Source organism: Myodes glareolus, chromosome 16 (genome assembly GCF_982192425.1).
Source record: "Myodes glareolus chromosome 16, mMyoGla1.1, whole genome shotgun sequence".
NCBI classification, from domain to species: domain Eukaryota; kingdom Metazoa; phylum Chordata; class Mammalia; order Rodentia; family Cricetidae; genus Myodes; species Myodes glareolus.
The window spans coordinates 17,455,730-17,476,468 of NC_142041.1; the positions used below are offsets into that span (position 1 = coordinate 17,455,730).

At 37.9% G+C, this 20,739-nt stretch overlaps 1 protein-coding gene across 5 annotated transcripts in view; it reads left to right on the forward strand.

Annotated features, from left to right (window-relative positions):
• The window catches only part of Ecpas (Ecm29 proteasome adaptor and scaffold), a 117,792-nt gene extending 97,542 nt beyond the window's left edge, over positions 1-20,250 (forward strand). For all 5 annotated transcript variants that reach the window (XM_085677112.2, XM_085677111.2, XM_085677109.2 and 2 more), the window contains 14 exons: positions 2,137-2,202; positions 3,346-3,435; positions 4,751-4,817; positions 5,311-5,402; positions 5,479-5,545; positions 5,707-5,898; positions 6,450-6,658; positions 7,336-7,379; positions 7,476-7,668; positions 11,962-12,100; positions 14,133-14,238; positions 16,089-16,177; positions 18,490-18,561; positions 19,959-20,250. In XM_085677112.2, coding sequence (XP_085533238.2) covers positions 2,137-2,202; positions 3,346-3,435; positions 4,751-4,817; positions 5,311-5,402; positions 5,479-5,545; positions 5,707-5,898; positions 6,450-6,658; positions 7,336-7,379; positions 7,476-7,668; positions 11,962-12,100; positions 14,133-14,238; positions 16,089-16,177; positions 18,490-18,561; positions 19,959-20,098 — 1,566 coding nt within the window. In that variant the 3' untranslated portion in view covers positions 20,099-20,250. The remainder of the gene's footprint in view (positions 1-2,136; positions 2,203-3,345; positions 3,436-4,750; positions 4,818-5,310; positions 5,403-5,478; positions 5,546-5,706; positions 5,899-6,449; positions 6,659-7,335; positions 7,380-7,475; positions 7,669-11,961; positions 12,101-14,132; positions 14,239-16,088; positions 16,178-18,489; positions 18,562-19,958) is intronic.
• Positions 20,251-20,739: the final 489 nt, after the last annotated feature.

A 20,739-nucleotide genomic window follows, 5' to 3' on the forward strand; every position in this document is an offset into this window, starting at 1 on the left:
CAGCGTAGACCACTTAGATCAGCATGTCCCTAGTGGCAGCATAGCCCTTGAATGCCCTCATGGCCACAGGTTATGGACCAAATCCCGGACATTGGTGGAATCTTGGGCCTTGGACATCAATGCAGACCCTGGGTGTGGTAGAACCATGAATTTTGACATGGTCCTAGGCAGCAGCGCAGGCCTGAATGTCATCCTGGGTCCAGATGGTAAGTAACCATGACCCAGACTGGTATGGCCCCCACAGCAGCATGGCCCTCAGACACCAACATGGCCCCAGGTGGCAGCCCAGACCCCCTGCATCAGCATGGTCTTTGAAGGTTTCAGACGCCACAGGCATCATCACAGATTCTGGGTGCAGCAGGGCCACAGACCCACACATGGCCCTCAGCCGCAGTCCTGGTCCAGACCGTACCATGGCTCCAGTTGATAGTCTTAACCACCCAAATCGGCCTGCAACACAGCCCTCAGATACTAAAATGGTCACAGACTGTGGCCAAGACCCCAGGCATCCACCTGGACCCTGGCAGCAACATGGGCTAGGGACATCAGCACAGAACCAGGCATGGTCCTCCGCAACATCCTAGGCCAGGTTGTCGTCATGACCTCCACGCAGCATGGTCCCTGAAGACCAGTGTGGCCCTAGGTGGCTGCCCAGAACACAGGCTCCTGCCCAGTTCCCAGTGATAACAGGGTCCACAGACATCAGCACAGGCCCCCGTGACTGTCCCAGGGCCCCAGATTAAGATCTGGCCCTTGGTCATCGTCCTGGCCCAGACATCTCCCTGAACTCAAGTAGCCAGCTAACTATTCACATCAGCCCATTCCTCACCACCCTCACCTCTCTGGGTCTTCCTCTCTTTCCAGCCTCTCTTTCTCTCTCTCTCCCACCTCCCCACTCTGTACTCTCTCACCACCATGGTGCCAAGTCACACAGTGCCACGGCTCTTGGTTGGATCACAGTTAAGTACTGCCCACCCCAGGCATAAGGGATGGCACAGAGCTGTTGCCTTTCTTCTCTCCCATGCCGGCACCTAGACACCTTGGGCAGTACTTAGTGTGATGGTACCTCTGGCACTGGGGTGGCCTCCTAGTCGATTGTGGTCCCCTCAGATCCAAAAGTCTGTGGCAGAGGGTTGTTTCTTCGTCATTCTTTCCTCTTTCAGTATAAATGTTTACTAGGTATTAAGAACTAGGGTACATAAATTCTGTACATGCTTTGAAAGCCTTAGCAAGTCACTTTTGCATGCCTTCCTTTTCTCTGGATAATGATTGCCCCTAGCATAATTTTTATTAAAATATCTTTGTAGATACAAATCCACATTATAAAGTTAAAGAATTAAATGGATTATACAAACACACGCTGTTTTGTGTTTTCACTTAGACAACTTTTTAGACATTGCGTAGAAATTCAGTGTATTCTCTTTTTAAGTAGATAGAAAACCTGAGACCCAAGAAGGCTGAGTGACTTGATTAGAGCCATAGCTGTATGTTAATAAGTGAATGCACTAGCTGATTTTTGGCAGTATTAGGAAGTGATCCCAGGGCCTTATGCATGCTGAACATATAGTGTGCTGGTAAGGTGTACCACCAGCCTGTGTATTTTGTTTCTAACTGTTGTCTGAATTTCTGATCTTCAGGGAGATGTCAACTGTACAGTTAAATTGGTATATTTTTTTTGTAAATGTTACAGGCTTTAATCCCTAGACCAGAATTCTAACATGAATGGATATGAGAACTCTTTAGACATTTCATCATTAGGATGAAGTCCACTTTTCCCAGAATGAATATGATTTACAGAAGTCTACTAGTCATCTTTCACCCAATGTTAATATTTAATAGTCTTGCTTAACTGAAGTGTTATTTTGCTTGTAAAATCCATTGAAAATATTGATTAGAAACTATCAAATTCAACCCCCCTTTTACAAGTGTCTGAATAATTAGCTGTTTCTGTCTTGTTTGTTTGTACAGTTAAATTGTTAAGTGAGGTCAAAAGATACTAGAATTAGACTTTCACCTGATTTCATTATTGTTTACTTATTTAAAAGCTTTTAGTTTGGAAATGACCCTTAATTGGAGTGTATGTGGCTAGTTCCTAACTAGTTGAATGTCTTGAGTGACTCGGTTTGTGCTCTCCAGGCTGCAATGGACACTGCTCGCCTCAGTGCTGCCAAGTCCTCTCCCATGATGGAGACAATCAACATGGTGAGTTCCCAGGACAGCCGCAAAGCTCCTTTGTCCTCTTTAAGTGCAGTTCTTCATGAAACAAGCTGAAGGGAGATGGATGTTTTGATAAAATACTGTGAATGCATTTTTTTCTTTGAAAAATTTTCAGTTTTTAACTAGTATATAAAAAGTATATATTTATGGGCATTTTTCTTAATTACTAATAGAATTAAATTTTCTGGATAGCAGAATTAATCAAAATTTGTGTTATATGGAAAACAACATATTAAGAACTCTATCTATAAGTCCATGTATATTTATGCTTTGATCATCTTATTTTAGAAAGGTTCAGAGGTGTATATTTATTTATTTTATTATTATTATCATTACTTTTTGCCTGCCTCTGAGAAATTCTTTGGAAAGGACCATGAAGGTATAAGCTTAGAGGAATTTTAAAAGAAATAGATAGCACAGAAGGTTCGTGACAGGAACTGAGTAATCGTGATGTGTTTCGATGTCAGAAATATTTGTAGTGAAGAGGTCATGGTTCTTTGAGGTTCTGAGTTCTATAGTCCTTGGAGTCATGGCAGAGTCACCTTTTGGACATTTCTGTAGTGATTGTTAAGAGCTTGCAAGCTAAGCAGGTCACAGATTGGTTAAGAGTATTTAGTCTTAAGAATTTCATGTCTCAGTTGTATTATTGGGAAAAGTGATAAGAGTATTTAGCAAACATCTCTTGGAAATATTCATAAATAAATGAAGTATGTATTTTTTAAAATTGTAACAAGCTATGGTGAAGTCATATAAGAAATTGACTTATTTGGGGTCAGGTAGGCTAGATCCACTTTGGAAGGTCAGTTTTAATTGAGGCATTTTACATTAGATATAGATTGGTAGAGGAAGATGGAAGATTGAAAGAGGGGTCTTTTATTAGGTAATTATTTCTTTCCTCTTTTAGTAAATTAATCTTCACTATTTTGTTTTATTCTATTTTTAATGTTGAACCATTAGTGAGTAAATTTTCTGTTTAATTCAACTGGAGGAAAAACAAACTAGTGATTTTCCAACTTTATATTAAATTCAGTGGGTATATATTTGATATGGGGTAGTTTATAAATGAAGATATGGTACTAACTTAATTATTTGCTTAGGCTTGCCTTTGTATTTATTATTTTCTCAAAGTGCCTGCAATATCTTGATGTTTCGGTGCTGGGCGAGCTAGTTCCTAGGTTATGTGAACTGATCAGAAGTGGTGTAGGTCTTGGAACTAAGGTAAGATTTTTTTTTCTTTGTGTGTGTGTTGTATATGCAGCGTGTGTGCTTGTCAGGTTGTTGTCATGCAGCTAAGGCTGGTCTTCAACTCCTTATATAGCATAGACTGTCTCAGCCTCCTACTGTTGGAAGACATATCATAGGCATGTGCCGGCTACCCAAAAATGTGTGTGTGTGTGTGTGTGTGTGTGTGTGTGTGTGTGTGTATGCACATGCATGTGAAGGCCACATAATATTTTGAGACAAGGTCTCCTATAGCCTAGTCTAGTCTCAGACTCCATATAGAGCTGAGGATGGCTTTGAACTTTTGATCCTTCTGCCTATATTTCCTAATGCTGGGATTATAAGCTTCATCCTGGTGTACTACCTTACATGCAGCTATGTTCTGCTTGTCTTACTTGTTTTAGTGGGATTGTTTCTGGTTGTCATGTAAGTGCTTTTGGATTTTCTGTTATTACCAGTTAATGGATAAGCTCCCTCGTCTGTCAAGGAATAATCATTTTAGATAGTGATTAGGAATTTTTGTGTAAGAGTCAATAAGTGTTTGGGTAGAAAACTTTCTTTTGAGACTCTTATAAAGGTCAGATACTGCCTTCGTCTGCTTATTTTTTTTCTGCTGTTAAGTTTTTCGTTGTTGTTATTTTAGAGCAGATCTCACTCTGGGGTGTCCCCACACTGCCTTCCTGCCTCAGACTCGGCAGTGCTAAGATTGCATGTATCACGACACTTAGCTTCGTCTCATTATAAAAGAATAAATCATTTCTTCTCTTGGTAAAATTATTTCACTTCTAATTAACATTTCTAAATCAGAAGAGAGCTAAAAATAAAAACACTAGTTTTATCTTGCAAGAGAAAAACTGCAGCTGTTTATGTCTGAGTGTTTCCCTCCTATGTATATTTTCTGTATGCATGTCTTCTACATTGTGTTCTGTAAGGGGTGTGTGATACTCTGCTTGCAGCAATATAGCCTTAATCTCACTCAATCAGTGGACATCTGACTTTTTAGCTTTTAGAAAGCTATTAAATAAAGAACCATTCTTCTCTTTGGACACATATAAACTGATGGAATTATTAATGCAGTTGTTTGTGATAACTTGTCTTATTCTGAGAGTTTATTCACAGTGCCTTAAATTCTTGCTCCTAAAACAGTCATCTCTGCTGAACTAGTTTAAAATGTTTTCCTTTTTCTATATTGAATCCCAGAAGAGCTATTAGACTTTGTGTGTTTTATCTTTAAATTGTTGGTGCCTAAAAGAAGTGGTTTGATAGAACATTGTGACCTTAAATTTAGACCTTTGTTTTTGTGACCTTAAAGGGAGGCTGTGCCAGTGTCATTGTGTCTTTAACTACTCAGTGTCCCCAGGACCTAACACCTTACTCAGGTGAGTTGTCACATGTATGTGGACACTTTCTCATGGTTGTGTTTATTTCAGAGTTTTAAAAGGAAAATTATTTGAACATGCTTATGTGTTTTGCTTTCACTCAAACTTGACCCAGTCATTTTGTTAGCAAGCTTCTGTTGTTCTACCAGGAAGTTTCTCAGTGGTGTAAAGAGGTAAAAGTACCTTTCATTCTTTAGAACTGTTTTAGCTAATTTAACATGAATCTTTTTCCTCTTCTAGATAGGGTCCTGGTGGGGTTTCTGTATATAGCTCTCATTCTTGTACCTTTTCCACAATATTTTGGAAAGAGATTAATTTTTAATTTTTAAATCAAATGAGTGAAAGAAAGTAGGTAGTACAAATAATATTCAAAAGATCTAAATTACTGTACAGTAAATCTGATTAATTTCAGGGTTATGGGGTTTTTATTCCTGAAAACATAACAAAATATTTTGCCAACCATACAATCAGATGTTTTTATTTATTTATGTAGGTAAACTTATGAGTGCTTTGCTTAGTGGTCTGACAGATCGGAACAGTGTAATTCAGAAATCCTGTGCATTTGCCATGGGCCACTTAGTTCGGGTGAGTTGGATTTCTTTCTCAGTTAAGTACAACTCTGGGAATTGTAAAGAAGTGAGTAGGGTTGTTTGTTTTGCAGACTTCACGGGACAGCAGCACTGAAAAGCTGCTGCAGAAGCTCAGTGGCTGGTATATGGAGAAAGAAGGTACCTTTCTTCTCCTTTTGTATGACATTTTAAATTTAGAGTTTAACCAAATAGACTACTGTTTCAGTAGAAACATTTTAAATTGGTTTATTTAGATTACTTACCCTGAAAAAATAGTAATAGTCAATGCTAACGAACTTTTGGTTTCTCCTTCTCTTGAGAACCTATCTACAAGACCTCTTGTGCTTTGACTGTTCATGCAATTGGAAGATACAGTCCTGATGTGTTGAAGAACCATGCCAAAGAAGTTCTGCCCTTGGCATTTCTAGGCATGCATGAAATTGCTGATGAGGAGAAATCTGAAAAAGAAGAGTGTAACTTGTGGACTGAAGTGTGGCAGGAAAATGTACCTGGTTAGTAAATGGTGGTTGCAGGGTAAATGTGTTTCTTAAGAACACAGCTGGAAGTTTTTACTCATATTGTTGATTCATAATTTTCTAAGGACTTGAACACGTATCACATTTCATTTTTAGCATATCCTAATTTCTAAGTTTGCAAAGTGCCACACAGAGCTCTTCTCTTTGACTTGTTGCTGTCTCTGTGAGAGAATATAAACTGTCTAAGCAAAGCAGAACTTTACTTAGGTTAGTGGAGTGTAATTGTGATTTTTATGTGGCCTTAGAGTATTATTGTAGAACTGTGTTTTTAACCTTGATACACATTAATGATGATGACCTTTTAAAAATAACATCCCCGCTAGTATGTCCAGTTCATAAATTCCCGCTTTTCCAAACAGAAGCAGCCCTGCACAGTCTCTGCCTTTATTTAGCAGGTGGTATATTTTATCAGTTGACAGTCACTGCTTTAGACAGATGGCACTGACTTACATTTAAAAATGATTTAAAAAATTTTTTCTTGTCACTTGAGAGGTGTTTTAACTTTTCTTTCTTCTTTTTAAATGTAGGCTCCTTTGGAGGTATTCGATTATACCTGCAGGAGTTGATTACTATTACCCAGAAGGCTTTACAGTCGCAGTCTTGGAAAATGAAAGCCCAGGGTGCAATTGCTATGGCATCAATTGCAAAACAAACAAGCTCTCTAGTACCTCCATATCTGGGAATGATACTGAGTGCTTTGGTGCAAGGCCTGGCTGGAAGAACGTGGGCAGGAAAGGTAAGAGATCCATTGGGTTCTGTATCTTTGTATAGGATAGGAATCTGATTGGACGTGACTTTGGCTTATTTTCACAGCTAGGTTCTCTAGCTAGTGGAAGATTTTTTTCTGATTATCTATGGCATTTTATATCAAAGTATGTTTCATCCCATATGTTCTTGAATAAAACATAGTAATTTTGAAGATTGGATTACTTTATCTATTCAGTCTTACAAGTTACTTCTTAAACCAGGTCACCATTTTGTGCCCACTGACCTTCAGAAGAGCCTGAACTGGCCATATTGGTCTGCTTCTAATCCAGGCACCAAAGATGCTCATTTCTGGGGCTTGAGAATTGGAAACCTTTTATACAATGGCTAGAGAAAAATGTGTATATTGAGTGTTCCATGTGGAACATGAGATTGGGGCAATATTTGTACTATTATTTTGTAAAGGTCACTAATGGCCACCACAGTATTGTGGTCATAATAGTGCATTGCCTGGTGACCTTGGTTACAAGTTCTTGGGCCTTTATGAATTAGAGATTCATGGTTTGGGTAGAATTCAGTGATTTTCATAAGTGCATATGTTAGTTTTTGCCATGGTGGTTATAAAATACTCAATGGGGTGATTGTAGTCATAATGCAAAGAATGTGACATATAGGTTTAATAGTATGTTTTCATCCTTAACTTACCAGGAAGAACTACTAAAAGCCATTGCCTGTGTGGTGACAGCTTGCAGGTAAATGTTCTTTTAATGAACATACCATTTCTTAATGTGAAACTTAAAGCTGTAGCGTTTCTTAACTACTCTGATGTTTTTGTATGGATCCTGTAGTACAGAGTTGGAAAAGTCTGTGCCAAATCAACCCACCCCAAATGAAATTCTTCAGGCTGTCTTGAAGGAGTGTTGCAAAGAGAATCTCAAATACAAGATTGTAGCAATCAGCTGTGCAGCTGATGTTTTGAAAGCCACCAAAGAAGACAGATTCCGGGAATTTTCTGACATTGTCATACCCCTCATCAAGAAGGTAATAGCTACCTATATCATCCTAGGTTTTCTTCTGTCTTGGTAATGTGTTTTTATTAGGACAAGTTTATCAGTAAAGTAGCAGAAAAATTCCAAAATATTACAACCTCAAACAGAGGAAAGTTTGTCTTGATAGTTGGATCCCCTTTAGGGATCATATTTCTTACACTTTATCCCCATGCTCTCTATGGTTTATCTGGGTCTCAAGAAGATGGCAGAGGAGATGAAGTTAGGGTTATAGTAAGTATATAATTCCTCTCAAGAAAAGTTATGGACGCGGAAATATATCACTTTGATTCATGTTTCCTTGGCCAGCTCTTAACCCATAGGCCAATTTAGCAGCTGATGAGACTAGGAAAGGTAAGTTTTCATATGGGCACCCCTTTTCCGCCTGTGGGAGGAGGGAGAGAGTACCTATATAGTGAACACCTTCTGCCAAAATAAACTCTACCTTGCTAGCATGTACAGATGCCAAGTAATCATTTAGTTTGAAAACAAGGAGTATTGTGTGTTGCATAGTTTACCTCTGCATTGTCCTGGGGGAAACTTTAGTTGAAAAAAATATGACTGGCTTAGTTTGGAAACTGAAGTACTCATTTTTTTTTTTAAAGTAAAGTGGGTATCATACAGAAATAGGGATATAATTGGTCTATTTGTTTTGGTTAGTTTTGAGACAGGCTCTTTTTATTATGTAGTGATGGCTGTCCTGAACTCACCATGTAGCTCTGTAGACCAGGATAGCCTGGAACTCACAGAGATCCACCTGCCTTTGTCTCCCGAGTGCTGGTATTAAAGGCCTGTACCACCACTTTTGGCCTGATCTACTTATATTTAAAGCATGAAATATTACCTCTTGTTTTGCTTCTAATTCATATATTTGTTTTTTTGTACTAATAAGGCTGTTTTAGGTATTTCTGTGATAAAGTATGGGTTTTAGAGATTTGTATATTAAGTGGATTATATTGTGCCTGCTTAGATATAATAGGATAAAAGGGTAGATTATTGATTCTACTCTGAATAAAAGGGAAAGGCCATAACTAATATAAAAAAACTATATACAATAGGAAATATATAGGAAATAAGTACAACAAAAATGTCTAGTCCATTTGCATTTGACAAATTTAGAAAAAAATACTTCAATATCTATTTCATCTTGGTAAGTTCAAAGTCTTTCTATCATAACTTGCTTTTTGCTTCTGGTAAACTATAACTATCTAATCTTCAACTCCTTCAGAGACCCAAGAAGGAAATAATAACTGAGTAAGCAGGAAGTGCAAGCAAAGCAGCCTCCAAAATATGTGAGAAATGACAGAAGCAGCTGGCTGCCTGGGCAGTCACTCAAAGTTCCTCTGCAACATTGGGGCATCCATCTTTGGCCTATAGCCCTAGCAAATCTTTTTGTGAAGCAGGATATTCTGTAGGGCTGTCCTTCCTTGTCTTGACAGTGTTTGGCAGTCACTTTCTTTTTGTTATGCTTGTCCAGTTAGGACAGCATAATGTCAACAGTCAATGCAAGGAAATTTTCTTGCCCAGTGGCTTACTTTTGCCACAAGGAAAGTAAACTCCATATGGAGTTTTTCAGTGCCCATAATCTTCTCTGAAGTAGATTGGTGCTGCCAGGAATAGACATGTCTCATTGTCATAAAAAGGAGCCTATGTTATTAAAATATTGTAAATACTATATTCTCTAGAGCTCTGAAGTGTTTGAAGATGACCTGTCTATCTAAAATATATCTTTGTTTGACCCTGAAAAAATACCTAATGTAACTATAAATTCAATTATAATAGGTGACTAATTCCTAACCTGTATTTCCTTATCATCCTAAAAATCTGGTAATAATAGCTTTCAAAGACTAGAAATTTGCATTATATTGTTAAATCAGCTGTATGGGTACAATCCCTTGAACAAGATTAAGAATGTATGTATAGTATGTTCTAACCAAATTAATCTCAAATTTGAATCAATATACAAAATTTGTATACAGTGTACAAAAATTCAATCCAATGTAAAACATTTAAAGCTAGTAGCTGTTTTTAAACATAGATTCAACAATTTTCCCTTTTTATCTTACCATATCTATATCCTCCATTTTTTCTTTTCATAGTAAGTTCAGTAGTCTACCCTTTTATCCTATCTATATTCCTTTTTTTCTTTTTAAAACAAGAACCTTGAGTCTAATTTCCCTTTGTTTAGCTTTTTCCCTGACCATTTTCTATAATAACTTTTAATCAGCAGTCTAAACAAAGATAGATATCCATAATCCATTTTTTTTGAGAATGTGGTTATAATTTTCTAGGCTACTTCCTACTGATTGGGGGCACTGATAATCTTATGGGGACCTAAAGAAAATTTAGGATTATGATCAAGTCCTGACTGGAGTATTCTGTGATGCTTGATCATCTCAGCTAACGGTCTTGAAGCTGTTCTGGGTGTAGAATCCAGAGGAAACTGCAACAGAGGTGCTCTGAAGTGTTGGGTCATCTGGGCCATTCATTCCTATCAGAGATTTTGCAGGGGATCTTCCTTGATCAAACCTTATTTTTCTTAACCCACAGTGAATCCTCTCATTTCCTGTGGAAAAAAAAGGGAAAACCTCTTCTCCAAAGTAATATATCTTTTGACTTAAATTTTGAAGTCAAGGTATTCTCAAAAAAATATATAGGTTGGATTAATCCAGCAGCATTTATAATCAAATGTCGCTCCTCCCTGTAGCAGTCAAACAAGTCAATGATGGCACAATAACGTACAATCGAGATTCTCTGTGTATTTTTCATCTTTATGTGACTTTTATTTAAACTCTGTTTCTTTTATTTTTATTTTAACTTTTTTGTTTTTTGAGACAAGGTTTCTCTGTGTATTTTTGACTGTCCTGAAACTCACCTGTAGACCAGGCTGTCCTCGAGCTCACAGAGATCCCCCTGCCTGTCTCCCAAGTGCTGGGATTAAAGACTTGTGCCCCCATGCCCGACTACTCTCTTTTTTAAAAGGACTTTTTCTAAACTTTTCTTTTCTCTCCCAAGCCTACACATATTTTTAAATATACTCTAAACTGTTTAGAGGGTTTTTTTTTTGTCTTAATCTGTCTTTACTGTGTATCTCTATCTTTTAATGAGCACATGAGTTCTTAATCTGCTCAGCAATATGGCTAGATTAAAGCTGCAGCTTTGGTGGCTGGCTCTACCCCATTCCTTAACTTTTTTTTCTTTTCTTTTGAGTGTCTAGCTTCATGGTGGAGGTTCTGGTAGAAGCCAGATTTATTGCCACAACTCTGTGCAGTTTCTAGATCCATGCCACCACCAAGAAACATGCCACTGGTTGCTCTTTTTGATACCATTTGAGTATTTGGTGGTGTTGCCTCTTTAAAATAACTGCAAGGTTTTTGCTGCTAACACTGAGTCAGGAAGTCTCTTTTAAAGGAGCCATGCATCTGCTCTCTGCCAGCCCACAGAGCCTACTGTAGTCAAGACAACCACTGCAACTTCTCTTGACTCTGTTCTTGTCTGTCTAGAATTCTTTTTAAAAAATTTTCTCAGACTTTATGTGGAAATTCTTTCCAAACATTTGGGTGCCATTTGTAGCACAACTAATAAAAACCCAGAGATAGAAATTGGGGTTCTACCTGAAGACCAGGAAAGCAAAGCAGCCATTCGTTGGTTCTTACCTCAGCCTCAGTCCGAAAATAATGACTCTGTCTCCAGGAAACCTCAGAATGAGACTGTATGTGAGAGCTGTCTCCTTCTGTCTTATATTCCCCTCTAGTGTTGAGATTAAAGGTGTGCACCTCTACGCCAGGTTTCTATGGCAAACTAGTGTGACTACTAGGATTAAAGGACCACTGCCTGGTCCGTAAGACTGATCAGTGTGGCAGTTTCACTCTCTGAAGTTCAGGCAAGTTTTATTTATTAAAATACAAATGAAATATCCCATCTGCTAGCTGATTACACCTGCTGGCTGATTGAATTACTTCTTGCTTCTTTATCAGTTTTTCAAGAGTTTGTGTTTGGAACATTGTCAAGTTCTTTCCATCTTGAATTCTCTTGATTCAAATGCAGGTCTTTTTAGGTTATGCTCAAAATAGTACATATATAGATTTTCATTTTCAATTATTTTTAAAGTATTTCTCAAATTTATTAGAAATGTATGCTCTTAATACAAACAGAAGAACTCATGGTAAAGAACTTAGCATTTAGCCCTTGGTCAGTATCTCCTGTTCTACAGTCTGATTGTTTAATAAGTGTAACTTTGAAGAAGGAAATACTAGAATTTTCTTTCTTTTTCTTTGAAATGTCCTAGAACTCACTTGAAAGCATGGGAGTCCGGAGCAGCAAAGCTGAAGATGAAAGTGATAAGGAAAGAGAGCTACAGCTGGAGTCTCTGCTGGGCGCCTTCGAGAGCCTGGGCAAAGCATGGCCCAGAAACCCAGAAACCCAACGTAAGCACCAGAACTTGTAGAAGTGCTGTAGCCAGAAGTCACTTAGCAAGAACACTGAGTTTCTGCATGGCTTATTAATAGTGCTTATATAGTCTGAATATTAATAGTGAGAATTATCATATACCCATTTTATTTTTACATCAGCAAATAAGTACATGGATCGCTGTATTATTGAGGGATACTTTAAGAAAGTATCACAGGGGGCTAGAAAGATAGCTAACCCACTGGCTGTTCTTTCAAGAGGACCTGATGAGTTGGATTCCTAGCACCCACATGTTGGCTCACAACCATTTATAACTCCTGTCCCAGGGCATCCAAGAGCATCAGGTACCCATGTGGTGCACAGATAGACATGTGGACAAAACACTCACATACAAAATAAGTAAGATAAAGGTAAAATATATTTTTAGAACCAAAATATCACAAACTGTAAGGCTTAAACAACAGAATTGTTTTTTTTTTAATTTTGATGGATAGAATTTCAAGATCAAGTTGATGATAGGGTTGACTTCTGAGATTTCTCTCTACTTAGCTTTTGAATGGTTATCTTTCCCTCTGTTGCTGTGTCCTTGTAAGGATCTCTTGTGAGGGAATTGGATTAGAATCTACCCATATGATTTCTTTAAATATTGTGTCTTTTAGTATAACACAAGAATGTTAGGGAATACAATTGAGTTCATAGCAATCATGATGCATTTTATGTAGATATTTGACTATAAATGAGTTTTGTTACTCTTGATTATGTCCATAACTCTTTTCTGAGAAACCTGAAGTATTAGAATTCCTTCCTTGCAGAATTGCTGGCCTTGCTAGCAAGTCTTCAGTAAGCAAGTGATAACTGTTTTATTGAGAAACTCATGGCAGAGATTTTCAGAACTAAATATATATATTTTTCAAAGGATTAAAAAGTAAGCCATGATTATTGGTTCGAGTCATAGTTACAGCCCATTGACAAGACCTTAAATTTGAACAGATGCTAAATACTTTGTCTTGTTCTGAGAACTGCACTCTGTCCCAATGAATATCTCTCTGTACTAATTATTTATATATGCTAACTCAGGTGTAATATTTTCTTTGAGCCAATTATTCTTTGTGTAACATGAAGAATTTCTCAAAAGAAATTATCAATTTGTGAGTGGTATAATGAACTATAGTGAAAGTCAGATTGCTTGATTAACTCTTGCTTGATAGCTAGAGAAAGACAAAGTGGGGAATTCCATAAGAAAGAAAACAATATAAACAAGAGTTTGACACGAGGCATAGAGATAGACATTTGTTTACCAGTTTCTGAGCAGAGAACCAAGGCATTTTCTTTAAGAATTCAGTGTTACAAACTAGCTTCTCACTCTTCATAGTATCAGCTGTAATTTCTGGGTTTTGTGTCCCTTTGAAAGAGAGACACAAACCACAAATTGTTATGAAGTAATCTGTTTTATATTTAAATCATATAAATTTTATAATAGCTATCCAACTAATGTCCTGTTGGTCCCATTTATCCCAGGGTAGGAATGAATGTGGCCCAACATACTGAAGATGATGTCACATTGCAGTATCAGAAGTTTGGGGAGCCCTATTCTAAGCATTTAAAACCAACTCCTATCAATTTTTTTATTTTTTGTTGTTTTTTTCTCTTGTCTGTTAGTATAATATTGTGTGATTATGGAAACACTTGTGATTGGGACTAGTTTATGATAAAAGACTACTGACTGTTGATAATCCCATAGTTGACAGAGGACTCTAGAGGGTGCTCAAGGGTTCTGCACTTTTTTATTTCATTAAGAAATTTACAAGGGAAGGGAAGTATGGCTAATCTGCTACCTCTAGTCTGTGGAAGACAAAATGCCTTAACAGCAAGCTGTTAGAGCAGACGTGTGTGTGTGTAGGGGGCTCTAATCAAGGAAAGTTTCTTGGAAATTAGATACAAAATCCTGCTAAGAATTTGGGGGAAATTCCGTGTCCTTAATTAAAGGCATTTATTGTCCCTCACTTTCCTCCACTTTTTTCTATTTTTAATGCTTCATCTTTTTCCCAGGTTGTTACCGTCAGGAGCTGTGCAAACTGATGTGTGAGCAGCTGAGACTCAGCACGTGGAAAGTGCAGCTGGGTGTACTCCAGTCGATGAACGCCTTTTTCCAGGGGTAATTTGCTTCATGATTCAGGTTTTTATTTTATTTCCCTATTGAATGGAATTCTTAACATTTCACATTTTTTATCGAAAATAGATTCTTTTCTCATACAATATATCCTGATTACATTTTCCCTCCTTCTACTTCTCCCAGTTCCTCCCTGCTTCCCTCCTCTCTGGATCCGCTCCCTCTGTCTCTTTATAGAAGAACAGACATTCTAACAGATAACAACCAAAAGTGGCAAAGCAAAAACTATCATATCAGTGTTGTACACGGCAACCCAACAGGAGGAAAAGAGTCCCAAGAGCCATCACAAGATCCAGAGACCCACTCATTCTCACAGTCAGGAGTCCCATAAAATACTAAGCTAAGAGCTAGAATATATACACAAAGGACCTGGTGTAGACCCATGCAGATCTGGTGCATGCTACTTCAGTCTCTGTGAGCCCATGTGTGCCTTGCTTAGTTGATTCAGAGGGCTTTGTCCTCCTGGTGTCCTTCATCTCTGGCTCTTACAGTCTTTCCACCTCTTCTTCCAAGGATGCTCTGAAGGAAGGAATTTGATGTAGACCTCTCATTTAGAGTCTCTCTCTCTCTCTCTCTCTCTCTCTCTCTCTCTCTCTCTCTCTCTCTCTCTGTAATGTCTAGCTGTGAGTCTCTGCATCTGTTCTCATCTACATCTGGAGGAATCATCTCTGATGATGACTGGATAAAGCATTGATCTATGAGTATAACAATATCATTAGGAGTCATTTTATTGATACTTTTTCTTTTTAGACTAGTGTTTGGTTTTACCCTAGGTCTCTGGGCTACTTAGTTTCTGGTTCTTGGCTACCTATCAATGCTAGGTATGGATTCCTTCTCATGGAGTGGGCACTGGTTGACTACTCATCCAAGTTCTGTACACTAGTGTAGTATGCAAGCAGGACAGACTGTAGGGCAAAGGTTTTGTGAATGGGTTGGTGTCCACATTTCTGTGTTGGTAGATCGCATAGTAAGTACCTTTGACACCAAAGAGACCAGAGTATAGGGTGAAGGCTCCGTGTAGACAACCAGCTTGACATCTCCGTGTTCAATGAGTGTGCTGCTGTCCTGGGCAATGGAGCCCACTGTCAGTTTGTAGAGAGCAACCCTTTGTCTTAGCAACAACCTAGGTTGTTTGAGGATTTCCTTGGAACTTCCTCCTTGGCCAACAGCTCATTTGAATGCAGCCCAGTCCCATAAACCTCACCTGGCTACAAGAGATGGCCAGTTGAGACTCCTTTTCCCCATTACTAAGAGTCGTCATTATGATCACCTTTATAGATTCTTGGAAGTTTTCACTGTACTAGGTTTTCACACCACCCCACAAATTGGCCTCCAGTTCCAGCCATCTCTGTCCACCCTCCTTCCCTCTATCCCATCTCCTCCACACCTTGTTATTCCCTGTCCCCTCCCCACCTGCCCCCAACTTGCCTTTAAAATCTATTTTCTCCTCCCAGGAAGATTCATGCATATCCCCCTGTATCCTTCCTCTTTACCTGACCTCTTTGGGTCTGTGGATTATATCTTGGTTATCATTTACTTAACAGCTAATATCCACATATAAGTGAATATATACCATATTTATCTTTCTGGGTCTGGGTTGCATTAGTCAGGAAAATTTTTTGTAATTCTATCCATTTGCCTATAAATTTCATACTGTCTTATTTTTTAACAGTGGAATAATACTGCGTTGTGTACATTTACACAGCCTTATGATTAATATAGACACTACTAGTTTATGAAATAACATGATGAAGTGATATATACAGATAGAAGTTGTGCTAGGAAGGTTTTAAACTATTTTTTATGATTAACATGTATCACTTTTATGTTTCTAGGTTAATGCTTTTGGAAGAAGAACATGCAGATTCTGAAGCTTTAGCTGAAATTCTTCTTGAAACTTGTAAATCAATTACTTATTCTTTAGGTGAGTGAATAACCAGAACTTGAATAGTTTTGTGTTGCTGTTTATTTTGTTTTTGGTGCTGGTACTGGTGATGAGGCATAGTCCTTCATTCATGCTACCCCTGAGCTACATCCTCGCCTCTTTTTGTTTTGAGTCGAGAACTCTATGCTGCCTAGGCTGGGATCGAATTTATGGCTTTAGTCACCCAGGTAGCTAGGATTATAGAGACATGACCGGCAATTCTTAAAAAGGAAAGCATTTAATTGGAACTGGCTTATAGTTTCAGAGGTTTAGTCCATTATCATCATAGTGGAAAACAGCAGTGTGCAGACAGACATGGTTCTGGAAAGGTAGATGAGAATTTTACATCTTGATCCATAGGCAGAAGAAGGAGACTGAGTACCACTCTGGGCTTAATTTAGCTTGAGTGTATGAAACCTCAGTGTGACTTTCTCCAGCAAGGTCACAGCTATTCCAACAAGGTTTATATTCTAATAGTGCCACTCCCTGTGGGCCAACATTCAAACACATGAGTCTGTGGGGGCCATTCCTATTCAAACTACTACAGTCACCACACTTGGTTTAAGTAACCCTGATTTTAAAACTAAGGAGCTGAGTCTCTGCTGTGGGAGCACATTCTGCTCCTTCAGCCAATAGCCTTTAAGATACCAGCCCACTTGGGCATGGTCTCTTATAGTTTAAGAAGCAGCGGAACCATGCACCCAACTCTCTTAGATCCAGCAACCGGAACAGGAGCTGTTCAGACTGGCCTCGAACTCTCAGAGGTCCTCCTGCCTCTGCCTCCAGAGTACTGAGATTAAAGGCGTACACCACCCTGTTGGGCATTTATAGTCTCTTTTCAACTGGTACACTCCTTCAGCCTTTCTTTCTCTTACATATACTCATAATTTTGAAGGCTATAGCCTTCCCTTCTCTTCTTTTTGGAAAAAAATAGTTCTCATTTGTTATTAGTATTACTTTTTTTGACATTTCCTCAGGCTTAGATCTAGCTTATGAGTTCTGAAGTTAATATGTTTTCTCATTTCAAGAGGCATACAATGTTAACAGCTTTCCTGATTTTTCAATGTTAATTTTGTTTACCAAATCAATGTACTATGGATTTTCTCTCTATTATCATTCTTATTTTTTCCTCATGTCTAATAGTATACTTTAAGGTCATTCAAATAATCTCCTCTTCAAAACTGCATCTATTAAACAGTTTATGAGAAGACACTATATAATCTTGTAAATACACTTCTCTTCAAAGTTTATTCTTTAGGTTTTGCATGCATTGGTGATTCTTCTCTGATCCAGTTTTTTTTCTATGTTATTTTTTTTTCAACTCTAGCCCTTTCTCCACATTAATTGTTTGGTAGTTGGTATTTTATTTTGAACAAGATTCTTCTTTTCCTATTTCTTTATGCCTCATTAACTAGTATTGATTCATACCACTCCCATCATCCCACAAACCTCTTAATGTTTTATAATTCATTGTTTTTTTAGAATTTTGTTAAAGTTATGTGATTATACAAATGAGTACTAGTGTCCACAGAGGCCAGAGGTGTTAGGTTCTCATGGAACTGAAGTTACAGGCTATTGTGAGCTGCCAGTGTGGGTGCACTTGAACACTGGGCCTCTCTATGAGGATTACATGGTGCTGAGCCATCTCTCCAGCCCTGATTATTTTCATTAATTAGTTTGTTATGTACTTGTCTTAGCTGTGGCTAATGGAAGTGCCTTCAAGCTGATTCTCCTGTCCTTAAGTGGGGCCACTGTTCGTTTTTGCAGTGCTTTACTTCTCTAGGTTTTGATGCATACTAATTTTGGATAGACATTTTCTCCAAAAACTCAGTACCTTTTGTGAAAGAGTATGTACCAAAAAAGATTGTTTTAGTTGTAATTCTTAGAAGTAACATGCTTTTGTGGATATAGAGCAAGAAACTAAAAAAATTGTCTTTTCAGGTTTCTAGGTATCCCTAGATGATGATCTTTGAAATCATCATTTTTGAGGATCATTGAAATCAAAGACCTGTCTTACGTGGTGATGACTGTTTGTTTGGGATAGTATCTTTGGATCTCCCACATCTTAAATGGGTCTTTTAAATATTACCACTTAGGGCTAATATATTTGGCTATCTATATTTGGCTGTCTACAGTGCCTTGAAATAATAAATGTAGACATATAGCTTAAGTATTTGATAATAATTAGCAAATAGAAGTTTACTTCAAAAGTGAATTCACAGAGTTTAAATTTTTATGTTTCAGTAACATGAATTTAATCTTGGGAGTTCTGTCTTTGAAATATACTTACGATTGCATATGTTTCTTCTTAGAAAATAAGACTTACTCATCTGTGAGAACAGAAGCTTTATCTGTGGTAGAATTACTGCTTAAGAAACTTGAAGGTGAGTTATGATTAGAACACCAAAGATTCCGGATACTTCATGGCATGCATTTCAGAAATTTTATTTCTGTTTTTGGTGATGATATAAAATACACATTAATGTATGTATACCTACAAGTAGACTACAGAGAACTGAAGTCATTAAATTTTAAAGGTTTAAATTTTGTTGTCTGTGTTTATGTATTTCTGATGAATTAGTAAGCTGTAGTTATCTGAAGTAGTACAGCTTTTTTCCATCATGAAGTCTTACTTAGTCTTGGTTAATCACAAGTGGTTATGGTGACTGAGCCAAGCTTGTGGTGTGCGTGTGAACAGGACACAAGAAAGAGGTGCAGACTGCTTTATCAAAGACCCACTGGAGTTGACCTGTTACAAAAACATGCTTTTAGTCCTACTTGATTTCTTTCTTTTCTTCTTAAGAAACCTTATAAATTCTCTGTTGTGTCAATGGTAGAAGAAAAGCAGCTTTTTTTTTTCTCCTGTGTTATTTATCTATCTCTGGTTTCAAAAAGAGGACCGTTCCTCTTCCTTCTTCACTTTCTACTCCTTTTCCTATTCTGTTCCTTGAATTAATAGTGCAGAAGACGAGACAGTTTTCAACACAACGTTGTGAATTTGGTGTTTGTACTTTTTCCTCTTTTTTGCTTAGCAGCACCTATTCTAGGGCGCTGCAGAATGGGCCCTTTAGACTCGTGACTTACACTGAATATTGCATGGTGTATTTTTATTCTTAAAATCAAAAAAGCCCTAGGCATTTAGCCATGTGATTGAATTCCCGGTTTTCCAGATAGATAGTAATATGTCCTAGATGATGAAAGTGAAGTTAAACAACTTCTTGAAGCTGGGCATGGTAATATAGGCCTGTAATCCCTGATTTGAGAGGTAGAGGTAAGAGGATCAGGAGTTTAAGGCCTTCAATAATTACTTGCTTGAAGTCATGTCACTAGAAAGTGACAGAGCGTTATAAATGGAGTTGAGATTTGCTGTGCTTTCTTGTTTTTTAAATTTTTCAGTATGTATCTAGTTCTCCAGGGCTTCTGTTAAAAAAGGGGGTAATATAAAGTGTTATCTACTTAAACTGTCCAGTTATGAAACTTACTCTTTCTTGGCATGAAAATTACTAAATAGCCCTCGGTTGTGGGTGAGATGACTGTTTTGCTCCTATGCTTTGTTACTTCTTCCCACTTTGCTATTCATCCTGGGGAAGGGTGAAGCTCCCTGGTATTCTTTGAGGCTGTTGTCAGGGATTGGGTTTGAGACACCTATCCAACCTGTGATTGTTAAATACTGTTCTCTTAATTATAGAGTTGCTGTGTAGGCATAGGATATATGGAAGGAAAAGTAAGAGTGTTTTCCTTGCTTGTTCTATGATTTTCCTTCTGTTTTCTTTCCATTCAGAAGCTAAACAGTGGGAAAGTTTGACGGCAGAATGCAGAAGGCTCTTGGTTGAGTCTTTAGCTACTATGGAGACAGACAACAGACCTGAGCTGCAGGAGAAAGCCTCAGTATTGAAGAAAACACTTGAAAGTCTGGAATGAATGAGAATGGGAAGAAACAAACAAGTGCCATGTTCTTTTGGGTTTGGAAGTTTGGAAATGGTGATATTCTTTAAAAACCAAGTGGGGGGAAGTAAAGATTATTCTGTAGCATGCATCATTCCTTGGCTGAAATAAAAAAAAAAAGCCTTAAATTTTGCTCCTTTATTAGCTTTATTTTACTTGTCCAAGTATGTGGGCTACATGAGCTTAATAGAACTTGGGTTTTCAAAAGATAGTTGTAAATAAGCCTGTCAGCCATCATTGCTAAAAGAACTGAAACTATTATAAATGAAATACAAGGAAAGCTGGATTAAAATCTCAGAACTACATCCAAGCTGAAGTTATTGCAGGAAGGGATTCTGTAAGTCACTCGATTTATATACTTCTTGCATACCCGAAGTAATAGGATTGGGGAAAACAGCTTCCTTTCCAAGGCTGGAGTCAAGGCCATACCCAGAGTCTAATGTCCTGTCCTGGATACTTTTCTCAACCTACTACCAAACCAGTGTTTACCTTGCCCTACCCTAGAAATTCCCAAAGGGAGGTATATTTAGGGTGTCATACAACAGATACGTTACATATATGGTATATATAACATATACCAGAGCTAAACTGACTCTTACCACCGGGTTCTTGAAAGT